A 27,979-nucleotide genomic window follows, 5' to 3' on the forward strand; every position below is an offset into this window, starting at 1 on the left:
CTAAAAAAATACATTTGGAAGTATTTAAATGTGCCATATCATTTAAACTGCACACACCATCCCCACCCTGAAACATTCTTTCTTTTTTTCAGTTTTTTAATTTATTTTATTGTTTGAATGTCACTTCAATTTAACTTTAACTGGCTGCTGATACACCAAAACCTCCTCCCTCTGGGACAATAAGAGATATTTATAATATTTTCTGCGCTTTCCACTTGAGTTTTTCAAGTTTAACACAGTAAAGAGCACCGAATATAAATCTTGTACCACATTTTGCAATTATGAACGGCTTTGTGTTTGTTTACATGGAAGTTTGTAAAGGGACAAAATGTAGACTAGAAAAGTCCTTAAGAAACTTAACTGGGGCCTGCCAAAGTGTGCCCGTCGGTTTGGACCCAGCGTTCAGATGCTAAAAATTAGCATCAATCAGTTGAATAGGCAACTAAAGATCAGTAGTAAGTAATGTTTCAGTTTTAGGGTGGATTTATAAAGATGTCAACAATGAGACATAAAAGAGCACAAAATATCCACGTTAAATGCAATTTGCATAAACATATGAATATTGATGTTTCTTTTTTCACACTTTTTCTGAACGTACATATCATTAATTCATCTTTTATTCTGTACATTTGCCTTTATTGATCGCGATAATTATTTCTGTTGAGTCTCAGTTTTATTTATAAGGCACCCTCATTTGATTGGATGCTGCCCAGTTTTGATCTGGAACCCTGTAATAGTCTCTAAAGGGATTCAGATGCATTCCATAAAGTTTAATTAAAACAGCCAGAATCAGCAGTAGGTGTTCGGGTAAGAGAGGTGAAATAAAGCAACCCCAAAGCATAAAAAAATATATCGTTTCAGACCAAAAGGCCAACAGAAAAAAACAAACCTTCTTACTTCCCCAGTGAGGGAATGAACACACATGAGACACTTGTGCATAAAGTTTTATTTTTGTTAAAAATAAGTGTTTCTGACATCAAACCACTAACATATCTGATGTGACCTAGACAGACGAGCTACACGCTGACACTTCTGCTTCCCTTATACACGTATTATAACATCTGCATCATCCGAAGTGTGAAAAGACAAGTACCCGAATGTTTCAACGACACGTTTGACTGACTGATACTGCCTCTTTGGACGAGACTGATTGTACTCAGTGTCAGTGTGACAGCACAGCTTCATGCACACGTCATCCACAGTAGGTCAGCATTTAGGATCTTCTGCATGAGCTTCCCCCAAAGGTGCGGTTCTCCTTTTTTTAAAGACATTCTTGCATCTTTTCATTCATTCTTGGTTAGGTTAGGCGGGTCCTGCTGTGAAATGAACTCATCACAGTGGTGTTACTTATCTTTTAAATTGGTGAAAGGTCTTGCACTGCCTGATATGTCCTGAAAGTGCAAAAGAGACTTAACGCAAAAGGAGGAAGAGAGGTCAGTAGAAACTACTGAGCACACTGCCATAACTGCTTTAACCTATGGCTGCTTTCCCAAATAGCATTTAGCGCTACAATCCTCTTTGTTGATGGCTTTGGCACCGCGGTGCTTTAGGGAAACCCCAGAATTTCACTCCGAATGAATCAACCAGACGCTGATGGAGACGCTGGAGGTTGAGTGTTGCTTTGTTGTTCAAGTGAAAATCCAGTTTTCGTCTGAGAGCCAATGAATGCTTGAATCGAACTCACCCCAAACTGCTTCGGAGAGCATTTTCCTACATTGTCCCACAATGCTTTTCGAGAGCGAAGGCCGAAACTCGCAGGAATATCGCATATTTCCTCCAGCTCTCCATTTAAACCATCTAACATGAATACATTTGCACGCTAATGACTACTCTTGCCCTCCCCATCCACCACCCCTCCTTCAGGCTGCTACTGAATGCTACAGGCAGGGCAGCAGGTTTCCCTCCGGTCGGGCAGAGGGCAAAAGTCCATCTGCCTGACGATCTCGGCGAACAGCTCATCCACCATCGTCTTGCTTTTGGCCGACGTCTCCATGAAGGGGCAGCCCCAGTCCTCGGCCAGCGCCTGGCCCTCGCTGGGGGACACTTCCCTCTCGTCCTCCAGGTCCACCTTGTTACCCACCAGCACCACCGGCACCTGCTGGTACCTGCAGAGGAGACAAAGGTGGCGACTTGTTTTACTTTGTGACACTTTAGGAAGAAAAAGCTGGGAAGAAGATGCTTTACAAAGCTGAAGCAGAGTGTTGTAAAACTACAGAACTCTTCCATTGTTGGCAGTGAAATTGCAGACTTCTTCTGTTTTTGGCTGACGAATTATAGAATTTGTTACAGAATGCTTCTTGTCAAACTTAAATGTTTAAGTCGTGTAAAGAAATATGAATACAACTAAAGAGTTTTGAACAGCATTCTGGCGGAATTTCTGACCCACTCTTCTTTGCAGAATTGTTTTAATTCAGACTTATTGGAGGGTCTTCCACCCTGAACAGTAGATTTAAGAGCATGTAAGAGCAAGATTTAAGTCTAGACTTTGACTAGGCCATTCCAAAACCTTCCTTTTTTGCAAAATTTGTACCTTTTTTTTATTAATTGTAATCAAGAAGCTTTGATAATGGTTAAATATTTTTACTGATTAAATAAGTAATACCTTCAATCTCTTTAATTAGTAAATGTGTGATTAAATCATTCCTAGAGCAGATAATTGGAATCGATTCATCCTCCAGTCTTAATTTTCACAAATCATTAGACTGAGTGAGACGGATAATCTACATATATCAATATAGTTTTACATATCTGCAGCTTTGCTGGCCTCCATGCTGTTTCTGCACAACGTTGAAACAACGAGCCTGTTGAATAATGAACACCAGAGCTCCACGCAGCTTCAGTCCGCCAGTCGGCTCCTCTGCCGTCTAATAACGGTGGGAGGCTGCAAATGAATATCTGTCAGGACAAATAACAGCTGTTTCGGGTGGAAAACTCTACTGCTTTATTTATTTCTGCGTGTATTACATAACGTCCATCCACTTCCTGTTTAAAATGAAAAAAAAAAATAATAATAATAATAAAAAACTCTCCAAACAGCGCCGGGAAAGTTTCAGAGGTCCAAAAAGCTTCGGTGACCGACGGTCTCTCTCAAATATCAATACAAGCTGAACAGAGTAATGGAATAAGTTGCTGAATAATTGAATAAAGCTAATGTGCTGCTCTAAAATGGGGTGACATGAACATTAGCTTTCAAAGAAACCATTTTCCGTCCGTGCGCATATGATATACATTAACAGTTCGTTTTACAAGAGGAAGGAGGAAACGTAACAGAATATGAAGATCTAGTTCTATGGTTTTGTTTGTCTCCAAACGTTGTTGGACGGGGATTGAAGTCTGGTAAAAAAACATTTTTTATCAAATTTCTTTTTGCCCTTTTTTTCTTTAATGTAATGTTTGGAAGTTATCCAATCAACTTGGGTTTAACTATCCCACATCATTACACCCCCGCCTCTGAGCTTTAGCATAAAGTCATCCAGCTGAAGGTATCGCAATCATCCTGATTTTATGACGTTGTTATGATGTTAGCAGCATCTTTAAATCCTGTAAGGAACCTTGAGAATTTGACTTGAGGGTTTGATTCAGTTTCAGCAAAAAACTGAAACAGGGAGGAAGGAAACAAGGAAGAAAAGGAATAAAGACAAGAAAAGAAGGGATGAAGGAGAGAAGGACACGAGATCAGAAGAGAGATAGGATAAACAGTGGGAAGAAGGAAAGGAGAGGAGAAAGGAAGAAAATAAGGATGGAAAGAAAGAACTTCAAACTCAATCCTAAAGTTGGATCTTCTAGATCATTATCCATCTTCGTCATTAAACTGAATTCATGAATTCTTCAACAAATTCAACTAAAGTGTTTTAAAACTGAGGAGGCTCATAAATTATGTTTGAATTATGATTTGAATAAATTCTGGAGATTTTTTATCTCTCCAGAGGCTCTCAGAGCCTTTATACTAATATACTTGTTTAATACACTACAAGAAATTCTATTCATGAAATTTAATTTCATGCCCACCCCCTGCATGTTTCTCTTCTCAAATAACAGCAGAATGTCAATTACAGTAGCTCTATTTTCTCACAACAGGTAATGGCACACACCAGCTAATAGCTTCCACCATCAATCACTTCTAAGTGCTTTCAAGCCTGGCTTATTGATCCGCTGGCACTATTGAGAAATTCGGCTCTTATCTACAAATTGGTGGCCTGTTGCCACGGCGCTCTGCTGGGAAAAGAGCTGAGGTGTGGAAAAGAGCTGGCAAACATCTCACTGCCCCAAACGGGGGCGGCGAGCCGGAGGAAATGAGTTTGTAGGACACACAAGGTGGCGGCGCCAGCGCCGCCGCGCAAATGTTAAAGCTGCAGGCGACGCCGACGGCTTTCCACAAGAATTCCAGGCGAAAAAACAGCAACCGGCTGGAAAAAGTGCATCAGTCGAGGCTTGAACGCCAAAGACTTCCCTGGAGCTTGACATTTACCCCCGCTGTCCGGCGCGCACACACACACACACACACAGGCAGCAGCTGACCTCAGCAGGGCAAGCATCTCTCGTCGGTCTGTTTGCTTGGAAAGCCCAAGTCTAGAGGGTGTGAGGTGTGAACATAGAGAGCAACATTCAGACAAATGCAATCTGACAGGCTTGCAGGAGAAACTCTATATATAACTACAAAGACACAGGGAGAGCCGGCTTCTCCTGGCCCGGGCGGTGCAGGGGGGGTTGTATTGGGATTGTTTGTTGTAGCATCCTAGCTTCCTGCTTCTTCCTCACCAGATGATGTGAAGCTGCCTAACGCAGCATGAAGAAGTCCCGTACCGCAGGGATCGGCGCTCTATGACTCCTCGCCATGTATTATTGAATAATACATCATTCGGTTCTCGGGATTAAGCACCGGAGTCCATCACGGTTTCCAAAATTACACTGGCCAATACGTCGATCCAGAGCACAGCTGAGCGCTAAGACATGAATATCTGCAACGAAAACGGGAGAGGAGATTTGAAGAGCAGATGCTTATTTGGAATGCGATCCCTTGAGTTTAGAGAAAATGACAAAAGGGAACCAGATGAACTCTTCACAAAGACAAATTAACACAAGCGAGCTGAAATCAAAGTCAAGGAAACTACAAATTTAGGAGAAAAGAGCAACGCCTATTTCAGAAAACAAAGTCTATGGGCGCAAAGAACAAAACACAACAATAAACTAAGAAGTAAACACAAAAACAATTATAACCATTCTAATAATTAATGCTCAGTTACAGCTGAAGTCTCTTTACCATTTGATAAACTCCATGTTTATGTTTGTAATGGTAGGACAGAAAAGATTTTGCTCCCAGTGTGGATCTATTTTTCTTAACATTTTCCTACAAAACAAATTAAGTCACACAATATTTTCTTTTAAAAAAAGTAAAAATGACACCACGTGAAGCTTTATTTAAAATTGATGGCAAAACAAAACTGAAATCGACAGCGTCCAGTTTTTTTGCTGCCCTCGAGTGGCCAAAAAGAGGCATTTCAATGTCGGGGAGCAACGCGGCTCAATTAGAATAAGCTTGGCTGAAACTCCTGGAGGTATGAATATGAGAGAGAGAGAAGCTAATTAGAATAAAAGTAAAACAGACAGCAGGAGGTGAGCTACAGAATCGGATGTCGTGATGAATCATTTTCAGAACAATACTAAATGTTTTCAGCTTAGTTTCCTGCAGCTCCCATCCTCTGTAGCTCAGATTTAAGAAGCTGCATCCTCACCATCCGCGAGGAATGTGAAACTTTAACAAGCTGCACAAAACCAGCTTACTGCCATGTACTCTGCAGGGGGTTATTTCAGCTGCTAGATGGAAAAATACAAACATGCAATGCTCCAACACACACCACATGCATCTTTATAACTAATAAAAAAACCAAAAACATTTGCTTTAGTTTTTCCATTTATCCCCCCCGGCTGCATCACGTTTATTGGGCTACCTGCTGTGCTAAATATCTGCAGTGACTTCACTAACTCATTTTCACAAGCCTCCGCAGAAGGGGGGCCGAAAACACACGCAAACGGCAAATAAACAGTCGGACATCTTCGACGCGAGGCCCCGCAGCCATCTCCGTTCTCTCCGCATCTGTTCTTAATTCTGTGCCGCCGCCTGTGCAACAACGCCGCCTTGTATCTGAACAATCGCAGCCTCTGTAGCACCAACTCTGCGTCAACTCCCAAAGGGTGTTACTGCCGGAGAACAAAGCTTCTGCAGCACCCATGCTGCAGCGCGCGAGAGGGCATGAAGGAGGAATTAGGGAGAATAAATAGACTGTGAATATTCCCGCAATAAACCAAGAAAACTCGCTCTGAAGCATTTCGACTCGCGAGTTCATTCAGGTCACCTGTACATTAGCAGCAGAGACACTAAACAATAATTGGGAGTTCACAGACAGAAGCTTAAAAGATTAGCTTTTTTTGCATTAAGTTGCATTACCAACTCCCCAATTGCTTGAGTACCTCAGAATACTCTTAGGCACAACATGGTTTTCAAAATCATCATGCTGACTGAAAAAAAACCTACAAAATGTAATTTTCATCCTTTGAATCCAGATAAAATCAAAACATTTCTTTGAAATGTAACTCCGTAATCACCCAGAAACCCCTGAATATCTCCTTTCTCTCACCCTACCCAATGTCAAATGATTTTCTTGGAACTGACCTTTCGATATTGCGAGAATGAAAATGCAACTTGAATGGGTATACATTGGATCTACCTAAACTGTAGCCCATTTTCTCCAACCAAGAAGTCCCAGGATGTTCACTGCTTCCACTCATTTGGCATCTGGGAGTACAGTCTGTGTTTTCCAGCTCCCTAGTGGCGACTAGTGGTGATAGTCATCTAAATGTAGGAAATTGGAGATAGACATCAAAGCATGTTTGTAGCCCTGAGGGGTTACAAGATAAGTTGAAGAGGTTGCAATATAATTAACAAGGAGGGGGCTTTGTTTTTGTTATTTAGTCACGAGAGTTGGACTGCCAAAGGCATTTTGGGTCCTTGTTTTTTCTATCCTGAATTAGAACAACACAAAAACTACCTTCAGCTTCCAAAGACGTGTGAAATGACGAGCTGGGTTAAAAAACATGCTGCAGTAAATACGTTAAATCCAACGAGTGCTAAGAGGCTGCTGCTTAAACAACTCTCTCTGCCCTGATTGCAAACACTAAAAGCCTCTGGTCAAGAAAATTGCTTCGTACCTACAGCAAAGTGCCCTCCGGGACCACAGTTTTAGCCTCTCCACCCTATTCCCACTCAGCGTAGCGTGACGCACACCTCCTGCTATTAGACACAGCATCAGTGCAGCGTGAAAACGCGGCTCTAGTGCTTTGAACACGCTCTCTCCTCGTGGGGCGAGGGACAGTAAAACCTCAACATGCCAAGGAGGCGATTGGCTTGCTGGGAAGGCCACACCCGGTTGTTGTTTTCACACAAAACGTCCTCCATAAAGTCTTTAGATCACATGCTGTGCTTGTGCACCGCAGGAGTCTGCAGGATCCTACCTTTTCTTGCCCACGTTTGCCTCTGCATAAGCTTTCTCGCTCATGTGGCTCCCTAATGGAGGCCTGATGTCTTCTTGGCTTTCTCACAACACAATCCCATTAAGTTCTAGTGAGTGGGCACGCATCTCTGTGTGGTGTTTGTTGTTACTGCTGCTGGCTCAGCAACAAGTTTGGAGGGAGGGGAGATAGCTAATGGAGACCAGGAGCTAACATTGTTGTGTGAACATAGTTGTGCATGTGGTGATGATAAAACTCAGATGAGACGGTGGAACGATTCATGTGCCTCGACTTGCTATAGAGACAAAAATAACTGTCTTTACTGTGAATAATTGTGAAGTTTTTACCAATAAAATCCCAAAAGTCAGACCTGGATTGAAATGCATATATATTTTATAATTGACTATTCTATCAAGATTAATCGGATAAAAAAAATTTGTAATTCCTGCTGATTTTTCATTTAACCATTTAAGCTTATTTTATACCATATTAGAAATACACTAAAGTATGCAAACACACAAATGTTTCTGCACCTTTTCTCAACGAGAACGTAAACATTCAGATAATTTAGCATTCTTTTAGTGAACGCTTGATCGTTAGTACCAAAGGATGCATCTGCAGCTAAAAAGAAAAAGTTTCTAAAATCAACTAGTGAAAAGCATTAATGCTTGATCCAACATGAGCGTCAGCGTAGACTTAATCTGTGGATGAACTATTTGGAGGAACAGACTAATAATTGGATTACAAAAGGTGCTTAATTAGGGTTTTTTTTTATTTTACCGAATTTGAACCGGGTGAAGGTAAAACCTCCACTTGAGGAGTTCTGGAGAACACACACACATATATATATATATATGTTGTTCAGTTTTGGTTTAATTACTGCTCTGAATATGTTGTTCTATCATCAAGTGACGTTTTTTGAGTCTATACACTCTAATTAATGATTAATCGATTATTAAATTAGTCGACAATCATTTCAGCAACTCGATTAATCACGATTAATTGTTTTAGCTGTGTTTAGATGTGAAAGTGTTTGGAATATTAGTAGTTTTCCTGAGTCTAACTACACCTTTTCCTGATCCCAGATTCTGCAGCGCAGAGTGAAACACAGGTAGAAACCTGGTGACTCTGTTTAGGGCGGCAGCTGACTGGAGGCTGCTGTGCTCCATCGTTATATTATTCATGTCTGTGGAGTTCCCTCATGCACTCGCCTCGGCTGTGCGTCGTCATCCTGCTTCCACTCAGGTTCATCCGGTTCACTCCAGGAGCCGAGCTGAACCTCTGGAAACGGGAACGTTACGCCACAACATTTTTAGTCGAATTCCAACGGCGCTGCGTCTTGACGTCAAACCAAACCCCGTACAAACGAAATCATCTGTCCAACACATTTTGAGAGAGGAGCCATAAATTAAAAAAAGGCTCAGGGCCAAAAATTTACAACTAGATCACTGCTGAAAAAAAGAAAATGGATTGCAGATTTTTTTTTCTTTCTCGGAGATGACCTCAGTGGACAGACTGAGTCATTGTCCGAGCCGGTCAAAGCTGTTCGGAGTCAAATCAAGTGTGCAAGACGCAGGAGAAGAATCTGGGACACTTCGGATGGTTGTTGTGAGACAGGTGAGCTGCAGCTGGGCTCTTTTGGGGAAACCAGTTGAAGTTTTCCCACGGGCAACTCGGGGGAACAAGAAGAGAGGGAAGATGAAAGGATGGGTCTTGGTTTTATCTGGGAACAAAAGGGTTCTAAGTATTTTCTGATGTTGTGATTTTTGCGTTTAAAGCACATAAGACCAATTGTAATAATTCCCCTACACACATCATTGGTAGTGATTTTGTATAAAAAGGTTGTGCTGCCTCACACTCAACCAAAAACAGCCACTTTTCACAACACAACTTACTAAAGACAGAACTCATCTCACATTGATTGACTTAAACAGAAGATGTTCACACGTCTCACTTTAAAAGGGTGTCAAGAAAGATGCTATCTTTTTGTTTTCCAGAATACAAACTTTATAAATCCATCACTGGACATTTCATTGTTTGTAAATGAAATAATTCGTAAATGACTATTTAATTTATGAACAATCCAGTTGACATCTGACTAGTCGTAAGTATCTAAAATTTTAAACAGTTCAAGACAAAACAGCCCATTCGGTGAGATACAAATTATATCACATTTCGTTAAAGGTGCAACTGATCATGTTTTATTTAATAAAATGTCTAAATAAATTATTAGAATTTTTACTCCAAGGTCCTTCTGGTGTCCCCTAGGCCGTGCTGCCCTGGGCTGTCAGCCATGTCGCCTTCATCCATTATCAAGTACATATTTTATATCAACTTTACGGAATGCATGAAGCTGGACAGGGTCTCACCTCTTGACCCTGATGATCTGGTCCCTCATGGGCTTGATGTCCTGAAAACTTTGCTGGTTCACCAGACTGTAGACCAAGATGAAGCCCTGGCCGTTTCTGATGTAAAGGTCCCTCATGGAGGCGAACTGCTCGGTCCCCGCCGTGTCCAGGATCTCCAGCACCGACGGAGACGAGTCCACCTCGATCTCCTTCCTGTAGAAATCTTCAATGGTCGGGTCGTACTTCTCTATGAACGTCCCGGTGACGAACTGGACAGTCAGCGCGGACTTGCCCACCCCGCCGCTGCCCAGCACCACCACCTTGTACTCCCGCATCGCCTACCGCTCCTCTGGAGTCAAACCCGGCGTGCAGAGGAGAAAGAAGAAACGCATCCCCTCGCACAGGAGCCTGCAGCCAGCCTCCGGAAGACGAGATGCTCCCACAGCTACACAGGAATGGATGCTGGAGCAGCCTCTCTACTGAGATATTCCCACGCTACCTCGAAGGGACACCGTTCCAGAGGCATCCATAATGCAATAAGGCGGCGGTGGGGTAAAAATAAGAGCGGCTATTATTAGAACCATCTAGACGGCTCATTTTTTTTAATGCGCCGACAAAACAGAGAGCCAGCGCTACATTTCCCTGCACCGCGGGGTTCGGCGGAGTTAAAGGCAACGAGCAGATGTAGCCTTAAGAAGACACTGGAGCTGGGAATCCACGCCTCTGGAGTCGGCGCATCCTCTGGATGCGACCATTTCCTGGAATATATGGAGAGCGATTAGTGCCACTGTTTAGCAGGGAGGGAGGAGGGGCATTTCTGAAATAACACCACATATTTGATTTATACCATAAAATTATACATTAACAACCGCAATCTTTTTAGTTTAATTACTGTGCATATTTTATTTTTTTTATCATTGTTTCAGAACCTGTTGCTATGTGGTGACGGTATGGGATGAGACAGATAATCTTATCCCAGTGCTAACTAGAAGCAACCAGGAGGCAGGACTTAGTGCTGTCAGTCACAATCTCTTGTGGTGCTGCTCACCCCGCCTCCAGATACTGTTGTGAATGCTCAGTCTAGTTAGTATACCCACCAATGAAAGGTTTCCCAGTAACGGTAAGTTGTTTCTCCACCATTAGTACATTTAGCAGCTGCATGAGGTTTATTGACAGCGCTAAGACCCGCCTCCTGGTTCTGATTGATCATTTTTGGTCTGATTTTATCAGATGGGGATCGTAGCTCAGGCAGTAGATGAAGGAGATCAATTTTTCCACCGATTATCTGTCTCCTTACATACCGATATACGGGGCTGGTTTTGGTCTTCATTACCGTAACCATGTCTCTGAGCGCCGAACGCCTTGTACTTCTTGGTGCTCCAGGCAGGTTGCAGCATTAGATGAGAACAAGTTCTTGGTGTCTTCACTTTTGATTTCTCTCAAGTCCTCAACACATTTCTTGGAACCCTGTTGACTATGCGACAGAACATTAGATACAGAGCACATAAGTGGAAATTGTATGACGGCGCCAAGAAATATCTAGAAATAGTAGCTCAAGGGAAACTTCTGTAAAATCTCAGCAAATTGCATTGCCTTTAACAACAGAGTGAAAGTGACAATTAGTCTTATTACTACAAGACTTTATTTTAGTTGCAAATTGAATTTCCTTTTTTAAATATTGGAGTTTATTTAAGGAGATTAATTTGAAGGTAGTACAGAATTTTTGTGGTTACTGTTAAGGTAAACAAAAAGTTCTGCAAATGTATAAATTAAATTAATTAGAAAATCTCTTCGTTTTAATTTAGCTCTACTAAAGTAACAGGAAATGACCCCAAAATAAAAAAAAAATAATGCAAAAATCTTACTTGTACCAGTCTTTTGCTTCTTTGTGTTTTAGAATATGTCATAAAAACAGAACCGATCAACTCTCAGCCATTCCGAAGTCCATGCAGTTCTGAATGCACTCAATGCCCGTCGTTTATTTTTTTTATGGCAGTGGGAGTTTGGGTCCAACTGTGGCACTCTTCAGGGAAAATGGCAGAACAAATACATTCCAGAGAAAAGACGCCTGAACCCTGCTGGTTTCATATGTTTCTAGTTCTCTTTAAAAACATATTTTTATTAAATGTATACAAAACACACACACACACACACACAAACACACACACACAGGCCAAAACAAAGATAATTTCATTTTCTTTATTTCTTTCTCTCAATAGATTTTACACTATCTCGCTGGAACCAAAGAAACAACTGACTATATAAACATAAAATAGCACAAAATATATGCAAAAGAATACATTTAAAAGGATTACATTAAAACTATGAATCCAATGAGGGTCTTATTGTCAGTTTAACTTTGTAAAGGAGACTGCAACCCTGTGGTCTCTACTGTAGTGCCCTCTGCTGTCATAAGCTGTGAATTACATGCCCAAGCCGTTCCACTTTAAGGCAATGGGACCCAATATGGCTACTACGTACTCCGGGAGACCAGTTCGATTGCAGTGCTCCGAGTTGGCTTCATGACGCACACATCAAAACCTTTAAGGAAAATAAAACGACCTCGGATATAAAGAATCACAATTGAAATGAAACTCCGAAGGGATTTTGAGAAGTGAGACCGTTCAAGTCGTTTTTAATAAATTTCAGAAGAGCTCTTAAAAACATAAAACCTCAAGCACGATGGACTCAAGATAAGGCAAAGTGTTTGGATAAGCTGAGTCTGCTCAGTTGACCAACTGCTCAGAAAGTGCTTACATTTCTCCTTTTTTTCCCCCCTCCCCGTTCTCTCTTTTTTAAAACCATCTCATCAACGACAGCAAACAAACGTCGAGAAACCTTACGCCTCAAAGGGATCCCATACACAAGGTTGCTGCTGCAGGCCGTACAGACATATATATATAATTTTTTTTTGTTTCTCTTTAAAAACATTCAGTATGTTATCGTTTAGTAAGTAAAGAAAAATATTTTCCCATGCAACAATATGTTGAATTAATTACTGATGCCTTTGAAATCTAAAGGAAGTGAAAAACAAAACAAAAAAAAAAGTGCAATCCTAAAATCTACGGATAAATACGCTTCAAATAAAACGTCTCAGTGTGGAACTTAAAGGTCCTTTGTCAGGGGAGGTGTTTTACATCTGAACTTAATTTATAGAATATTTAGTTCTTACATATATATATATTCATATTTATATGTAATCTATATAACATTGATGATTTTAAATCTAGAAGTGTTACAGTCAGTATAGAGGCTGTTATTTGCTAGTGAAAATATCAGGTCACTGTCATATTCTGGCTGAATAAGAAATGTTCATATCTTCTTTACAATCTACCTTGTGTACAGTGTTCTAGCAAAAACAAAAAACAAAAACAAAAATCAACTTAACAATGTCATTTACAAAAATACCAAACTTTAGTAACTGCAACATTTGGTTGCCACCGCAACAACTTAATATTGTTATGAAATACTATCATACTAGAGTGAAAAGTACATCTTTTTCAAAATTTTCTTTGCATTTTTTTTTTCCACTTTTTTCGTTGGTAAAACGTCATCTATACAATAAACATTTTCCTTCCCCCCTTTCAGTAACACAAGCAACTCTAGTACTACGCTGTGATCGTTTTCCAATTATTATTTTTTTCTTTTTAACCTCGACGAGAGGGCGAGAAAGATCCAGAAATGTTTCCAGTTCCATTGCTGGGGAGAGCTTTTCAAGCCTCCCCCGCCGCCGTGTGACTCCTCATCTGCCGGCTCAACGGAGGGGTTGGCCTTAAAAAAAAAAAAAAAAAAAAAAAAGACAACTGACCTGTGCAGAAACGCTGCACAGCTCAATAAATTACATTCATCTCAAAACAGGATAGTTTACAACATCATTTTTGAGTAAAATCTCACCTAGAGTGACGCAAGATAAATTACAACAAAATAGGACAATTTTCCGCCTTTCACAAAAGGGTGTGTAGCAACCGATAAGGTAATAATGACCAGCAGCGCAACAAATACCAATAACGGCCATTTGAAATGTTATGAAAGGGGAATGGAACCAATAATAAGTTTGTGGGCCATTAATTTGACATTTTGCTAAAAGCATAATTAGTTCTCACGCTGTTAGCATTAACTTCTGTAGACCCAATTGTTCCCTTTTAGCCACTCTTCACTTCTTAATTGCTGATGTTTTTGTCAATGTGACATTGAATTTTACAAATATAAACAGTTTGAATGAATGTTAAAAATCTCCACCTCACTTCCCCTTAATCCTCAAAAAGTTCAAAGTTACATCCTTAGAATCCACCGCCCAAATTGGTTCCCATTGTTGGCCACCACATAAAAATACCTTTTTTCATCTTATGTCAACTGTATAATCAAATAACAGTCTACTTTATTCAGACATTTCTGACACAAAAAACTGATTCCTTATACACATTTTAAAAATGTAAGGGGTTATTTTCTTTTCTTGTCATGGAATTACATATTCAACCACTAGTTGGCAGCACAACAGATAGAGGGGTCAAAGTGGGACCCCTTTGTTGTACTTTGTTGTGCTATTGCATAGAAATAAATTATTGCAACACAAAATAGACTAGTTAAAACCATCACAATTCCCAAATCATTCCACTCTGCACTACACAATTTATATTTATATAATTAGAATTCTTTTTAATTAAATGAGAAAAATGTAAAAAATTGTTGAACACTTTGAAGGTCTGATTAGAGTCAAATTTAGCACTTATATGATTTTTATAGAGTTTAATTCATTTTTTCTGTAGGGAACCTTTTAGGTATCAAGAATCCTACTTTGGGCGTTTTTTGGGGCGGCAATACCTGCATAAACAGGGCTGCAATTATCACAAATAAAGCCAATTTTTCCCAGTTGCTTTAAAAGATGCTTATAAAGATTTATGCTGGATGACATAAGGTGTCATGCTAGCTTATTGGCTCAAAAGCTTCACAACAATATTATATTTAAAATGACCCAAATCCGATTATCAGCCATTATTACATCATTGTTGCTACGGTGAACATATGGGTCACAATGTGCATGAAAACAAGCCGTTTCGATTGTGGATTGTCAGTGTTGATCAAGCACCATGAGATTACATCAGAAATTTTTGATCGAATGGAGAAAAACTTCAAGAACAAAAATAAAATAATAAAAGCAAACCCAAATGAGATTTTTCTTGTCTTGGCCTTGAAAAACGAACACTCGTTACGGGAGGCGGAGGGTCAAACACACCTTGATAGTAGACACAACACAACTTCTTTAAATAAGTCTGAATACATTTTCTAGAACCGTGAATAGAAACTGTCAAAATAACAGACACTTTACATACATTACACAGTTTACAATACGTTGTTTTCTCACTCACTTTCCTCGTGTAAACTACTGAAACCGATGTAAGAAACGACGGATACACTGTGAAACGTCACCAAACATTCTACAAAGCTAGTTTTGATTTGTCGATCCTTTAAATTCTCTCCTCGCAGTAAAGTCACTTGTGATGTAAGATGAGCCGTTGCCAGGGAAGTTGTCCCCTCTCCCCTCCTGTCCTGCCCAGCAACGCGACGTGTAATGTCTTTCCCCGAAAAGAGTCCACATGGATTTAACAGCCGGTGGGTTTTTTTTGTGACTCTTAGTGATCCACACCCTGGATGCTTTATGTGTTGTCGATGAGCTTCTTTTAAAATTTTTTTTTGAGGCACTTCTACAGTTTTCTAAAATGGAAACAGGATTATCGGTGAAAGTAGGGTTGGACAGGACAACCGACGGTCACAGATAGCCCTCCAGTTCAAAGTTCAAGTCATCTTTTTGCTTGACGAGAGTCGTCAAATGCACCATTTTCTTTGTTTTTGTTTTTTTTTTTAAAGTTTTTTTTGTTGTTGTTGTTTTTATATTTAGATTTAGCACTTAAGTCCCTCACATGTCCCCCGGTTCTAAAGAATAAACAAAAAGAAAAAAGAAAAACCTCATTGACCAGACCTGGAGTTGCAAGTCCTCGCTTAAAGTCGCAGTCTGCCGGCAGACCATCAGTTTCCTGACAACGACACACACAACGCACACAGTCGCACGTACACACACAAAAGGCTTGGTATGACTGAAGCTAACCCCTCCAGCTTCTGTCGAGCCCTTGGCGCAGGCCCGAGCCTCGTCAGGCTTCTCCAGTCCGGACTGCATGCGAACAAGCTGAACTCACGGCAAATAAAGGGCGAGCGGGTCGACTCTGCAGCGACGGGGCGATGGCAAAAAGAAAAATGGAAAGAGCGCGTGACGCTCTCGTGGCGAGATGCTTCCGGGCAGAAAATGTTGGCGTCTGGGGCAGGCTATCGTTTGAAACAGCGAAGGGACGTGAAGGTGTGGCTGTCGGGGTGAACGCTGCTCTGAAGTTCTAAAATAAATATCCAAGAGTTGATACTCCACTGTATCAATAGTGTGTCTGCACTATACATAAGAATATTTGTGACTTTTTCATGTTCATATTCTGTTTTCTAGCAATACATACAGTATTTTATATATATATATGTGTAGATATATATATATATATGTGTGTGTATATCTTTTGTTTTCTATGTGCATGTGTGTGTGTGTTACAGCAGCTCTGCAGTTCTGGTTGTTAAATTGAAGTGTTACACTCTTAGCATGCAGGTTGCTGGACCTCTATGGGAGAGGCAAGGTAGTATTTACAGAGGGGCTGTTTTGGGCTTCCTAGTCCAGCTTCGTGACACTCCGTCTCCGTGGTGACGCTCACTTCAGGATGATCTGCAAGCCAGAGACACAGAAATAACAAAGGCAGAGACGGCTTTAGTTTACATCAAAACGTTCACGAGCTACAAAAAAAATCATATCTGGACAAATATCATGTCATCTTAAGCTACCTGAAGCTCTTTTTCTCTTTTGCTTTAACTGCTTCCATATCACAACTCCTATGGTAGAAGTGGTAAGTTTTGACAGACAGCAGGCCTCAACATAAGAGTAGCTGAGGTATTGTCAATTACAACTTCATTAGAAGGCAAACTTTACATTTGAATAAAATTCTAATAAAATATATTGAAGTTAGTGCAAAATGGGGTGTGAATACATTTTGAAAGGCTAAAATAACCGACCTGCAAGACTTGGGGGGGACAAAACAAAACAAAACAAAACAAAACAAGGGGAAACAGACAAAGATGAGAGAATCTTTGAAGGGGGTAAAGGTAGAGGAGCTGCAGGCTGCAGTCATGTTGGTGTCCCAGGCAGAAAGCCAGTGCAGAACAAAGCCCTGCATGGTTCCTGTTAGTAGACAGCATTCAGCCAGCAAGATGGAAGCCAATGATCCCATCACACACAACATACGGACGGCACAGTGTGTGACGCGAACACTCCACAGCGCAGAAGGAAGCCGTAAAAAAAAAAAAAAAAAAAAAAAGTAGAAGCAGCATCAAAGTGGTTCAAGACGGTTGATGGTTTAGTTAATCGTTAAACAATCTCTACATGTAGTAAAAACAGTCCGCCACTAGAAGGTGCTGCACCTCCAGAAAGCTCCTGCAGTAGCAGTGATGTTACCAGGGACACAGCAGTGGTAGCACATGGTTAATATTATGCTCAGACATGGAGGGACGTGATTGGCTCTTTCATGTCGTGTCACATTAACGGTTTGCCGGTCGTGAGTTGACCAGACTCTGAACCTGCTGCGCTGTCTGCAACTATCTGACGTGTTTGCAGTAGTTATATTCAGCCCCAAATGTTCATTTTTCACAACATTTATATATATATATATATATTTTTTTTACTGGCCTGAATGAGAAGAGGAAGAAACTAGCCAGATGTTAAAAGGAGATTCAATCCAGCTGCGTTAGGGATGTCAGGCAGTGAAAACAAATAAAATCCAGTCCGGTTCTGGATTTGATAAAATCACATGACTGGGAGCGGAGTAAACAAGGTGAGGACTGTATGCAGCGCAGCTGATGATGAGGAGGATGATGATGTGCACCCTAACTGCTGGGTGGGAGGCAAACGGAGGCAGACAGCTAAGGGCTGACGTCACCCTTTTTTCCAGCTCCTTGTCCCACATGCATCTTTAAAGAGTGGCTCTGCTTCCTGCTGCTACTGCTGCTGCATGCCAATTACAGGAAGAGACGGTGACTCACAGGAAGTGCGTGCGCGGCCGGCCTATGAGGAGCAATACGACGCTGGGTAATGGGTCTGTGATTAATGATGATGGACAAACGGATAACACATTTCTGTTTTTGAAAGCAAAATGTTGGTCCGCTCTCATCAGATGGGACAAAGGCACTGCTGTTAATTATTTGATTGTCAAAGATGGTTTTCTGAAACTTGGGGAGGGGGGACTCAAAGAAAACCCTTAAAATAAAAAGCACCTGGCTGTTGCTGTTTAATATGTGGAGCACGTTGCTGCGTGTCCTCAAAGCACCTCTGCTCGGATCCAGCAGTAAATGACTGCCAGCTGTGTGAGAGGCCGGGGCGCTGCCACCGTTCCTGAAATTTCCAGGTTTAAAAACGGGGCTGCACGCGCTTCACCCCGGCAGTCGGAGCCGACGTTTGATCAGAGGCCATTGTTTAGAAGGCTTCTCTAGTTATATTTTCCCTGGAACTGTTTTCTCATGATTTATCGCTCGATTTAACCTTACATTCAGGAAAAACAAAGAAGGAGCGAAATGAGTTAATCTAAAATTGATTGAGCTTATCTATCGACTGACAATTAATTGAGACGCTCCCATTTAAAAAGAGAAACAGGAACCTCTTAAGTTGCTGAATATTTAAAAAAAAAAGGAATATGTGAAACACTTAATTCCAATTAAACAGTGTCGTATACATACAGAAGTACCGTCTGTACTTGCTCTTGATGGAATGTTAAAACTTTCCACTTGTCACTATTGTGACTGTAATAACTCACAATAGCCCTCAAAATCAACCTTATTTATTAGCGTCATATTTTTTTTCCACCATGTTACAATTTTTTCCGTTTTGGCCACCACTTTTCTATCAGTTCATTCTCATTTGTAGCACATAAATAAGCGCTATTAAGGTGAAGGAGTGTGCCGAGTGTTTATATTTCATAACAGAACCGCATAATGTGCAATTTGCAACCCACAACAAACTGTTTGTACCATTTCTCCTTCCCGTTCTCGTATGTCCCCGCCATCTTTGTTTCTGTATCAACTGCCTCTGCGGAAGAAGGTCTCAATCGATTGGAACTAATTTTAATCTAAGAATTCTATTCAATCATAAGTGGAACCAGATATTTAGGTACGATTTATAGAAAAGCGAGCCGCAGGTATGTGTTCGTGTGCATTCGCTTGAATGTCTGTGTCTGTGTCGCACACAAGCGGTACAGATGACGTCCCAGCTGCGGATGGAGAGGCCTTATCGTTTCAGACAACAAGAAAAGTAGAAAATAAAACATGCAAAACAAAACCAGGAAGTGGTGCAACATAACACAAGTACTACTTGCAAATGTGGGAGCTCTGAAGAAGTGCTTTTTATTAGGATTACGCTGCGGACTTGATCGGAAAAAAGAGGAAGCATCCCTCTGCTTTAAACTGGGTGGAAAACACCCACTCACCGGCTTTCACCCTGTGCAGCCACATGGATGACTGGAGTATGGCTAAAGCTGCAGGTTTTGTTGCAGCTCACTATCAGGAGGCAGTACTTATTCAGAGCTCCGGGGACTGATGAAAGAAAGCTTTAAAAGGAGCAAACCTGATTGGCTGGTGCTGTTGCTGCGTAGGGGACACTTGTGGCAGGAGTTGTTGCTGCAGAGACAGTAGCAGGCGTAGCACTGTACATCATTGGGACTTTGTTTTTGAGGAGGAAGGGGGAGGTAAGAGGGGAGGATGTGGAAGGAAGGGATAGCAATGAACAGGTAGGTGGAGCATTATGGCAACCATGGCAACAGTCGTGGCGTGTGTCGACGGCAACGTTTTGTCGATGGCAGTGGCGGATGTGGTGAGAGAGAGAGAAAGAGAGAGAGAGAGCCAGCGAGCCATCGTTAGGGTTACACCAGCAGATGGCATGCAACCATTCACAATGCAAAGCCAGGAGGACAGAAAGAAAGAGAGGAAGAAAATGACAGCATGGGAGGATAAAAAAACAAACAAACAAAAACAAAAACAAAAAAAAACAAGAGGAGAGAAGCTGATTACAATCACAAGTAAGGAAATTTATATGGAAAAATCAGTTTTATGTCTTTCCCAGAGAAGTTAACAAGACGTATATTTTGATGCAAATTTAAACCAGTTGGCCTGACTAAGTGAACAGCAGGGAGACGCCACATGGCTACTGCCAAGAATATGCAATTCTGTCAAAACATGGTAAAAGCTTTTATTTATAGTCAGCACCTTGCAATTAATATTCGCACTTTTTCACATTTCATCACATTCCAACACCAAATTTGGACTTATTTTCCTAGACCAATCCACATTAGGGCTTAACTCCGACGCTCTAGAGATGTGAATACTTTTGCAAGGCGCTGTGCCTCCACTTTGATGACTGCGTTGCCAGTTCTGTGGAATTTCTCTGGGAAACTGATTTAAATTTCCTGGTTAACACGGCATGGCCAAACGGAAGCCATATTAGAGCTCAGGAGTCGGCACTTTAATCGTAAACAAAACAGTCAAAAACAACGAGTCAGTAGGTGGGGAAAAAAAGAGCTTGGAGCTGCAGCTCCTGCAGGTGATGCAAACTTAGCTTCACTAAATATCCATAAATGTTTCAGAAAATATCTTAAGGGACTTTTTGTCTCACCTGTAAGGGCTGCAGACATCCCCCCCTAAATCAGCCTAAATGCATGAGTGGGTGTGTGTGTGTGTGAGTGAGAGAGCGAGAGAGAGAGAGGACCTACCAAGACTGCTAGCAGGGGTCATGCACAACACTGACCCTGTTGTGTTTATGCAAAGAACGACAGAGAGAGAGAGAGAGAGAGAGAAGGGAAGAAATGGGTTAATTGAGGAGGAGAACAACAAAGTTAGACAAGACAAAAACAAAAAAGCATCAGTCAGCTCAGATGCTACCGTTACAGCGGTGATGCCAGCTAATAATGGAAGCAGTCAACACAAGCAAGCAGTGGCATTCTTCGCTCGGAGTTCTGCATTAGTGGGCGGAGCTGCAGCTAAACCCAGGCTGGAGGACACAGGAGCGGCGCGGAGTTTAACATCGGGCAAGGCGCTATGAACGTGTGCAAAGTTCACTTAGGTCCAGCTTGTTCTGCTTTTCTGTTTCTGCAGTAATTAACAGTAAACTTTGCGGGATCCCCGTGGCAACTGAACACTGCGACTGAGTCGGCTCGCTTAACCGACGGGCGGGTTATCTCAATGGAATGCGGAGACGGACATTTCAGGTCAAACGAGGGGAAGGAAAAGTAAAACTAAAGGGGTGAGCAAAACGGCAGCATCACGCAGAGTAAAAAAACGCAGCTTTCCGTCCAGTTCTGGATTAAACTCAGATAGTTTTTCCCAGAACATTTCACACCTTTTCAGATCTTTTGAGAGTTTTTTTCTTCTAGATTTTGGACAAACCTAACCTATAAAAAAGCTTAAAGATTTATAGTTGCACTCAATTAAAGCTTAAAAATATAAGATCCCTGGAGGTTAGATTATGCATAGTGCTTTGCAAAAAACTTTTTTTTTTTTTTTTTTTTTACATTCTCTGATGTTACAGCTCCATTCTTCAACATGTTGTATTGGAGAATTAATGTAACAGACCAACACATTCATATTCAACATATTTTTCTAAAAAGCAGCTGTAAAGCTACAAAGGATTAATATGATTGTGCTAAGACCTGTCTGCAGCTGTCTGCCACGTGCATGAAGTGGACGACCTTACCTGTGTGAAAGAAAGCGGGCTGCTGGAGCTGTGCGTTGGCCAGCGCCTGCTGGTAGTGCAAAACACTGGGGTTGAACAGAGAGCCGGCTCCGTTGCTCTTCTCAAGCGCTGGTCTCTTTGGTAGCGGCTGGAGGACGCCGTGGGGGAACGCCTTGACACACACACGCAAACAGAAGCACAGATCTGAGCTCCACACTCACTCAAATCGACACTAGAATTATTGCAAAGTGTTATCTTCTCTATGCACTGCACAAAAAAATACAGAAAAGAACGGCAAGAAATGGAAACACATAATAGAAAGCTCGAATTATTTTAGCTTTACGTTTATTTCTCAAAAAAACAAACAAAAAAAAACACACAATCTAGAAATACCACAGGTAATGTCTAGACATTAAAAAAGTGTCTTACTGGGTTTCACTAAAATAAAAGAGCCAAATTAAATTCTGTGAGTGGCTACAAGTACAATTAAAGAAGCTACATGCAAAGCAAAAGGTGAAAGGTCCAAGTACCAGGTCTACAGTTGCCTCGAGGGGTCGCTTCATTGCTTTGGCAGTCGACTGAGTCTTTAATTAGCAGGCAGCGAGCACATGATGGCAGTGGGCCAATGGGATTCAAGCGTATTAACATACAGGTAACAGCAAGCAGAGGTGCATCATGGGGGACAGCATTGCATTGTGGATAGGTGAGAAGGAAAAAAACAAAAACAAAAATAATCTGAATGCCAGTATACCACATACAAAACAATAGGCATGCACATAAACAAAAAAATTGCTTTCATTTAACTGTAAAGAAACATAGCTATTATATTAATTAGTACAAAAGCAAAATAAAAAAGAAAGCAAAAAAAGGCAGCTATAATATTAGATCCTAAGATGTACTCCAACGACTAACAAAGCTGTTTATCTATTTGACGTCGACACATGGGCAAATTTTAGATAAAGAGATTAGCACAAATGTAGCAGTTCTGACCAAAATGGAAAAAAACCCAAAACAACAGGTCAACGTTTGGAAAAATGTGACACAAGTTGGAGTTTAATAACAGAATGTGGAGCTCTGTTTATTCCAAATGCTTACGTGGGGGGGGAAAATTTAGAGATTAATACGAATAAATGCTGACTAATTTACCTGCATGCTGTGCAAACCCCCGGCCCCCAAAAAAAACAAAACACATGAATATGACGGTCCATGCACAAGCCTCTTGCTTGATGTATGTGGATTTTTTTTTTGTCCCTCACTTGTGCAACTGTTTCTTGTCGTTAACAAACAATGCATTGCTGATGCGCTGCGGTGTTAACAAACTTTAAAACACTGGTTAGTTCAAATGAAAGATGGTATATTAATCAAAAAGTGACATGAAAAGCAAAGATGGCTGCGCTTGACTTGCAATGAGGAAGGAGATCACAGCATGGCAAACAACACAACGTGGCACAGCAAAAAAACTAAACGAAAAAAAAAAACTCAAAACAAAAACAAAAAAAAACACGACTCACTGCAACTGCGTCGGTCGAAGTGCAATATTATCTACTGGATACGTTTGGGAGTTAGAGGTACTGATCTTTCCCTATTTTTAGCGGCGCATCTGCGCAGGTTTTATGGATCTGCTGCGATAAAAGTGCCGCAGCTCAGAAGGAGGAGGGCTCAAAGACAATTGGATTAAAGATGCTGACTCGACAACTTGTCCCGAGGTTAACCCTCCTCACTTCTAGCGCAGATCGGAACGGCTGAAGGTAGTTGGGGAATTGGGTCATAAAGATGATAAACTGAAGGGTGTGAGGGAGGCATACTGTAACTGCGAAGCAGAGGGAACAGAAACAAGCTTTTCTTTTATTGCTACAGCCGCAAACCTCAGCGCCTTTTATCAGACCTTTATGTGATCGACACCAAGTGGAAGAAAAACGATAATTTCCATCGTTTTTTTAGAATTTAAAAAAACCTCCAAAAACTGAGCATTTCAACTATATTCTGCCTTCCGGAAGCAATACTTTGTGGAGCCTCCATCAATCAAGCACATCTAGAGACTGAAATCATTCCAGATTTTAATTTGGATTGAGATGTGGAAAAAAAAAAAAAAAAGTATTGAAGATCTGATGTTGAACCTCCAGTCTCGTCACAAGACAACCTCCACAGCATGACGCTGCCACTAACATGTTTCACTAAAGGTATGGAATAGATTTTTTTTTGTTGTTATTGTTTTTCTAGCCACACTTAGGTGGTATAAATTTCTGCTAAAAACCTCAAAAAATCTCAAAAATGTTCTAGAAAAAAACAAACAAACAAGTAAATATCTAAGCTCCGAAAGTCAAAAAAATTGCCCGGAAAAAACAGAAATTTTGAGATTATTGTCAGAATTTTTCCAGAAAACAACTGGGAAATTTTAGAATATGAAAACCGAAGATTTTTACATTCTGAAGCTCAGACAATTTCCAAAAGTTGAACATGTTCAAGCTTTTAGGATTTTTTCTGCAGAATTAATGAGAAATTAATTATCAAAATTTCAGAAATCTACTCCTTCATTTTTTTCCACCTACAATGACTCTAATAGGCTAATAGTGCACACCATGTATCAGTTTTCTTCCACTTTAAAATGAGCGAGTTAATGTAAAGCTAAAAGGGTCCACGGAAGTGTTTAACTATGTTTTTCTGTCTTCTACCAGCTCGTAAAGAAAAGAAAAGGACAGCAAGCAGAGATGGAGTCAGCCAATGAGAGCTGCAGTGTGCGCAAGGCGTAAAGCATGCCCATGCCACGGAAAAGAAAATTAGTCAGTCAGCACACTGGCGCAGTGCAAGGTGTGCAGGTGCAGCAGCCAGCGGACCAATCGAAAGAAGCCACTCAATGCCTTGGGGAAGGCGGGGAACGGACAAAACTGTACGCCGTGCTCAAGAGTTTTAACATCCTCCTCTCCCTTCTCCCCCGATCGGCGGCGGATGACTCAACCTAACGGAGGGTAAAACTCCCACCACGTCATGCTACATCCACCCCTGATTCAATTTGCAACCGATCTGCAGAGAGCCGCACTTATCACCGAGAGCAGCAAAGTGGGATGGAGGGGGTTGAGCTGACGCATTGTCTCCGTGTGAACCAAGGGCATTGGGAAATAAAAGGAGGCTGCAGTGAAATAATAACAGTTTGTTCTTGCGGCGTCAACGCTGATCTGTTTAGGTCTCACTAAACCCTGTTTGTCGCATCCAGCCGCCCCTCTTCGGGATGACTATTGTTGGTGAATTGTTCTCCAGAGTCCACTAGAATCAATCAGCAGAGGACAGTAATAAAGCAGGGCTCCACATTGCATGTTGAGGGGGATCTGTTATAGTAAGCGAGAGGTGTTTGGAATCTTTCTAAGTCCAGATTATTTGTAATGATGAGATTATTCGCAATTCAAATGGTGAAAACTTTCAGAAAAACTAAAATGTTTTACAGTGCATCACAAAAAGTTATAAAGCTAGAAAAGGAGACCTAAGCGAATTGATTGAAAGAACCACTAAAAAGGTAAAATTGTGTGTTTCCTGCTCTGCCTGAGATAAAAGTAGGTGGCCAGCAGGGCGGCGCTCTCACCATGGCTGCAGCCGTGGCTGCAGCTTGTGCGGCCACGGCCGTCTGGTTGGCCTGGTGCTGGGCCGCCTTGATCTTGGCCTGCAGGTGGGCCGGGGGGTGGAAGTACTTGCACTTCTCGCGGGAGCAGCGGCTCTTGATGTAGTCCATGCACACGGTGACCGTGTTGTCGCTGGTGTCGATCATGGGGCTGTCGCTCGGGTGCGCGAAGCGGCAGTCTGTCTCGCCGCGGGCGCAGTTGCCCCGCTGGAACTCGCGGCAAACCTGGCATTACAGGGAAACGAAAACAAGACGATTAAAAGTCACTCTTACTAGAATTTTGAACATTCATTGCATTGAATTATAATCTGTGGCATTTTTAAACAATTCTTCTGCTTCTGTAACCAATTTCACTTTTTCAGGTTTGTCTGTTGGCACCTAAGCATGGTGCGTTTACTGGCCAGTAAAAGATCAGAGTTTTGTGCTTTAAATGACACGATTCCAGTCAGCAGCTTGTGTCACCAGATTGCTAAGACACCTCTTGTGCAAAACGGTTTCTTTTTATACATTAAAAAATAGTGAAGAATGAAACAATCAAAAGCATCAAATGGCATCTAAAACCGAAGCAACTCGGAATCAAGTTCCTTAAATCAAGCAGAGCTCCTAAACCTGCTTCAATTATAACAGATATATGAATGTTATTCTTTCTTAAACACACTCATATTTACACAAAGTACGCCTACGTGTTTTGTGCAAAAAAGTTGCACACACATGAACGCGCGTTGTCGGCTTGTGTGTAGGCGTGCACACGTGTCTCGGAGGGATACGGCTTAATTAAAGCCAGCTCCATTCAGTTGCTAAGTGATGGCACTCCTGCTGAAAAACACATACAGGCACACGCCCACGCATCACCTTCAGGTCTTAGGTAGATTACTGCTTATCTTGATAAATACGGTGCCGAAAAAGTAAGAAAAAAAATTAAAAAGTCCTCCTCGTGGACTCTTTCATAATCCCAGTTATTCTCCAGAGTTGTTTGCCAAGAGGGCAGATGGAGGCATTCGGAGTTGGTTCAGCGTCCCAGTTCGACTGCGGCTGTCTAGCAACCACCACTTTGACTTGAGTTAATTCTAGTTCGGATCATTGTGAATTATCATTCCTCACTTTCGCATCGTGGCTCTGAAAGAAGTCAAATTATTCAAAGGAACGTATGCTCAAGGATGCTGGAGTTTGTACTGACTTAAGCACTGACTTGTTTAGCAACGACAACAAAACCCCCACAACATTTTGTTCGGGTCACCTCCAGTTTGTCGGCACGCAGGAGTTTCTGGTTGGAGGACGAACCGGCCGTCACTGACACGGGTGGGCTGCCGGGGACGATGACGGGAGTGCTGGGCAGGATGTCTGTGGGGACCAGGCCCATGCTGTGGGACATCGGGGTCAGGTAAGGCGTGTAGCTCAAGCCTGCGCTGGATCCAAGGCCCTGGCTGACCGGAAACGTCTGCTGAAGACGGAGATCAGAGGTTTCTCCTTGCAGCGTTCTCGAGTAAAATGCAAGGCACTGAAGAATAACAAGATGTGAAATGTTGTGAAGAAAGAGAGAAGAGAGACGAGGAGACAGCTGGAACCTGATATTTACTCTACAGAAAAGTACATCGAACCCTTTGTTTTTTTTGTGTGTTTTTCTTTTTTTTACCGTCTGACATTAAGCAGGTCAAAAATGATTTATGTTTCCTAAATGTCAGAATAATGAGCGAGATTTTGCTAATTAATCGTGGGAGGGAATATCAATAAATTAGCCAAAATATTATAAAAAGTTAAAAGTTTATTCTGATTTAATGTCCTTCAGTGAAAAATATCAGGTGCAGCTGTTACAGAGCTGCGGTTGAGGAAGAGGAGAGGAAAGAGGGGGGGATCGATGACGGGTAGAAAGATGGCAGGGGTAAAGGAGAGGGGTATGTTTCAAAGAGGACGCAGCAAGAGCGGAAAGTGAGAAAAAAGGTTGCTTTTTTTTTTTTTTTCCCAACCTCTGCATCCTGGAAAGATTTCGCTGAGCAGACATGTTCTGCTCTAGTCACGCCTGGGCGTACACAGATGCAGCTGAACACATCCACACCTGGCAGAGCAGCTCCCAGCGTTAAAGCAACAATATTTCTAATGGATTTGAGCCTGACAGCAGAGTCAGTGTGTGGCATTCTTTCTTTTTAATTCCCCCCCTCCCCCCTGCACTGACCACGGGCTGCATGGTTGTTCCGGGGATCATGAACTGCATCTGCTGAGCCAACATGGCGGCCGCCGTCTTCTGCTGGATCAGGTTGTTCCGGCCGTTGATCTCCAGCTGGGTCTTCAGGTGAGCCGGCGGGTGGAGGTATTTGCAGTTCTCTCGCGTGCAGCGTCCCTGAGAACCAACAACACGCAAGAAAGAAAGAAAAGTTTGAAAAAATGTTCAAAACAGAACCTGAAGCGTCATGCAAAAGCTGGTAGCATCAACATTTATACCGAACGTGAAAAGATCACAAGAGCAACTTTGTGTCAATCCAGTGGAACAGAAGCTTCTGGTCTGTCTGTAAAGAAGCATTTTTTTTCTCATTTCAAAATATTAAAGAAAAAAAAACAACTGTGTTTGATTTGCCAGCTTGTTATTTCTGCTTGATGTTGGTGGCGCTTTCATCACAAACACGTCGCCCACCAAGTCGTCGGGGCAGACGGAAAAAACGAGGACAGCAAAGAAGGACAAAGGTTGGAAACTCTCGTTCTTGTCGATCTCGGAATCGCATCTGAAAG

General features: G+C 41.7%; 2 protein-coding genes across 30 annotated transcripts in view; both read right to left on the reverse strand.

Annotated features, from left to right (window-relative positions):
- Positions 1–929: 929 nt before the first annotated feature.
- LOC122827204 (ras-related protein Rap-2a-like) lies at positions 930–12,045 on the reverse strand. Its single transcript, XM_044109884.1, has 2 exons — positions 9,876–12,045; positions 930–2,105 (listed from the first exon to the last, which is right to left on the reverse strand). Exons 1-2 carry the CDS (start codon positions 10,187–10,189, stop codon positions 1,868–1,870), a joined length of 552 nt encoding a protein of 183 aa, XP_043965819.1. The 5' UTR covers positions 10,190–12,045; the 3' UTR covers positions 930–1,867.
- A 1,442-nt stretch (positions 12,046–13,487) lies between these two features.
- The window catches only part of LOC122827203 (muscleblind-like protein 2a), a 47,496-nt gene continuing 33,004 nt past the window's right edge, over positions 13,488–27,979 (reverse strand). For 3 of the 29 annotated variants that reach the window (XM_044109854.1, XM_044109852.1, XM_044109853.1), the window contains 7 exons: positions 27,429–27,593; positions 26,496–26,756; positions 25,223–25,483; positions 22,179–22,232; positions 21,670–21,820; positions 20,690–20,725; positions 13,488–16,608 (listed from right to left, as the gene is read on the reverse strand). In XM_044109854.1, coding sequence (XP_043965789.1) covers positions 16,484–16,608; positions 20,690–20,725; positions 21,670–21,820; positions 22,179–22,232; positions 25,223–25,483; positions 26,496–26,756; positions 27,429–27,593 — 1,053 coding nt within the window. In that variant the 3' untranslated portion in view covers positions 13,488–16,483. Of the gene's footprint in view, positions 16,609–19,548; positions 19,644–20,689; positions 20,726–21,669; positions 21,821–22,178; positions 22,233–25,222; positions 25,484–26,495; positions 26,757–27,428; positions 27,594–27,979 lie in introns of all 29 variants that reach the window. The other 26 variants (XM_044109865.1, XM_044109866.1, XM_044109861.1 and 23 more) reach the window with 23 other exon arrangements.

The sequence above is a fragment of the Gambusia affinis genome, linkage group LG24, assembly GCF_019740435.1.
Source record: "Gambusia affinis linkage group LG24, SWU_Gaff_1.0, whole genome shotgun sequence".
In the NCBI taxonomy this organism is placed as follows: domain Eukaryota; kingdom Metazoa; phylum Chordata; class Actinopteri; order Cyprinodontiformes; family Poeciliidae; genus Gambusia; species Gambusia affinis.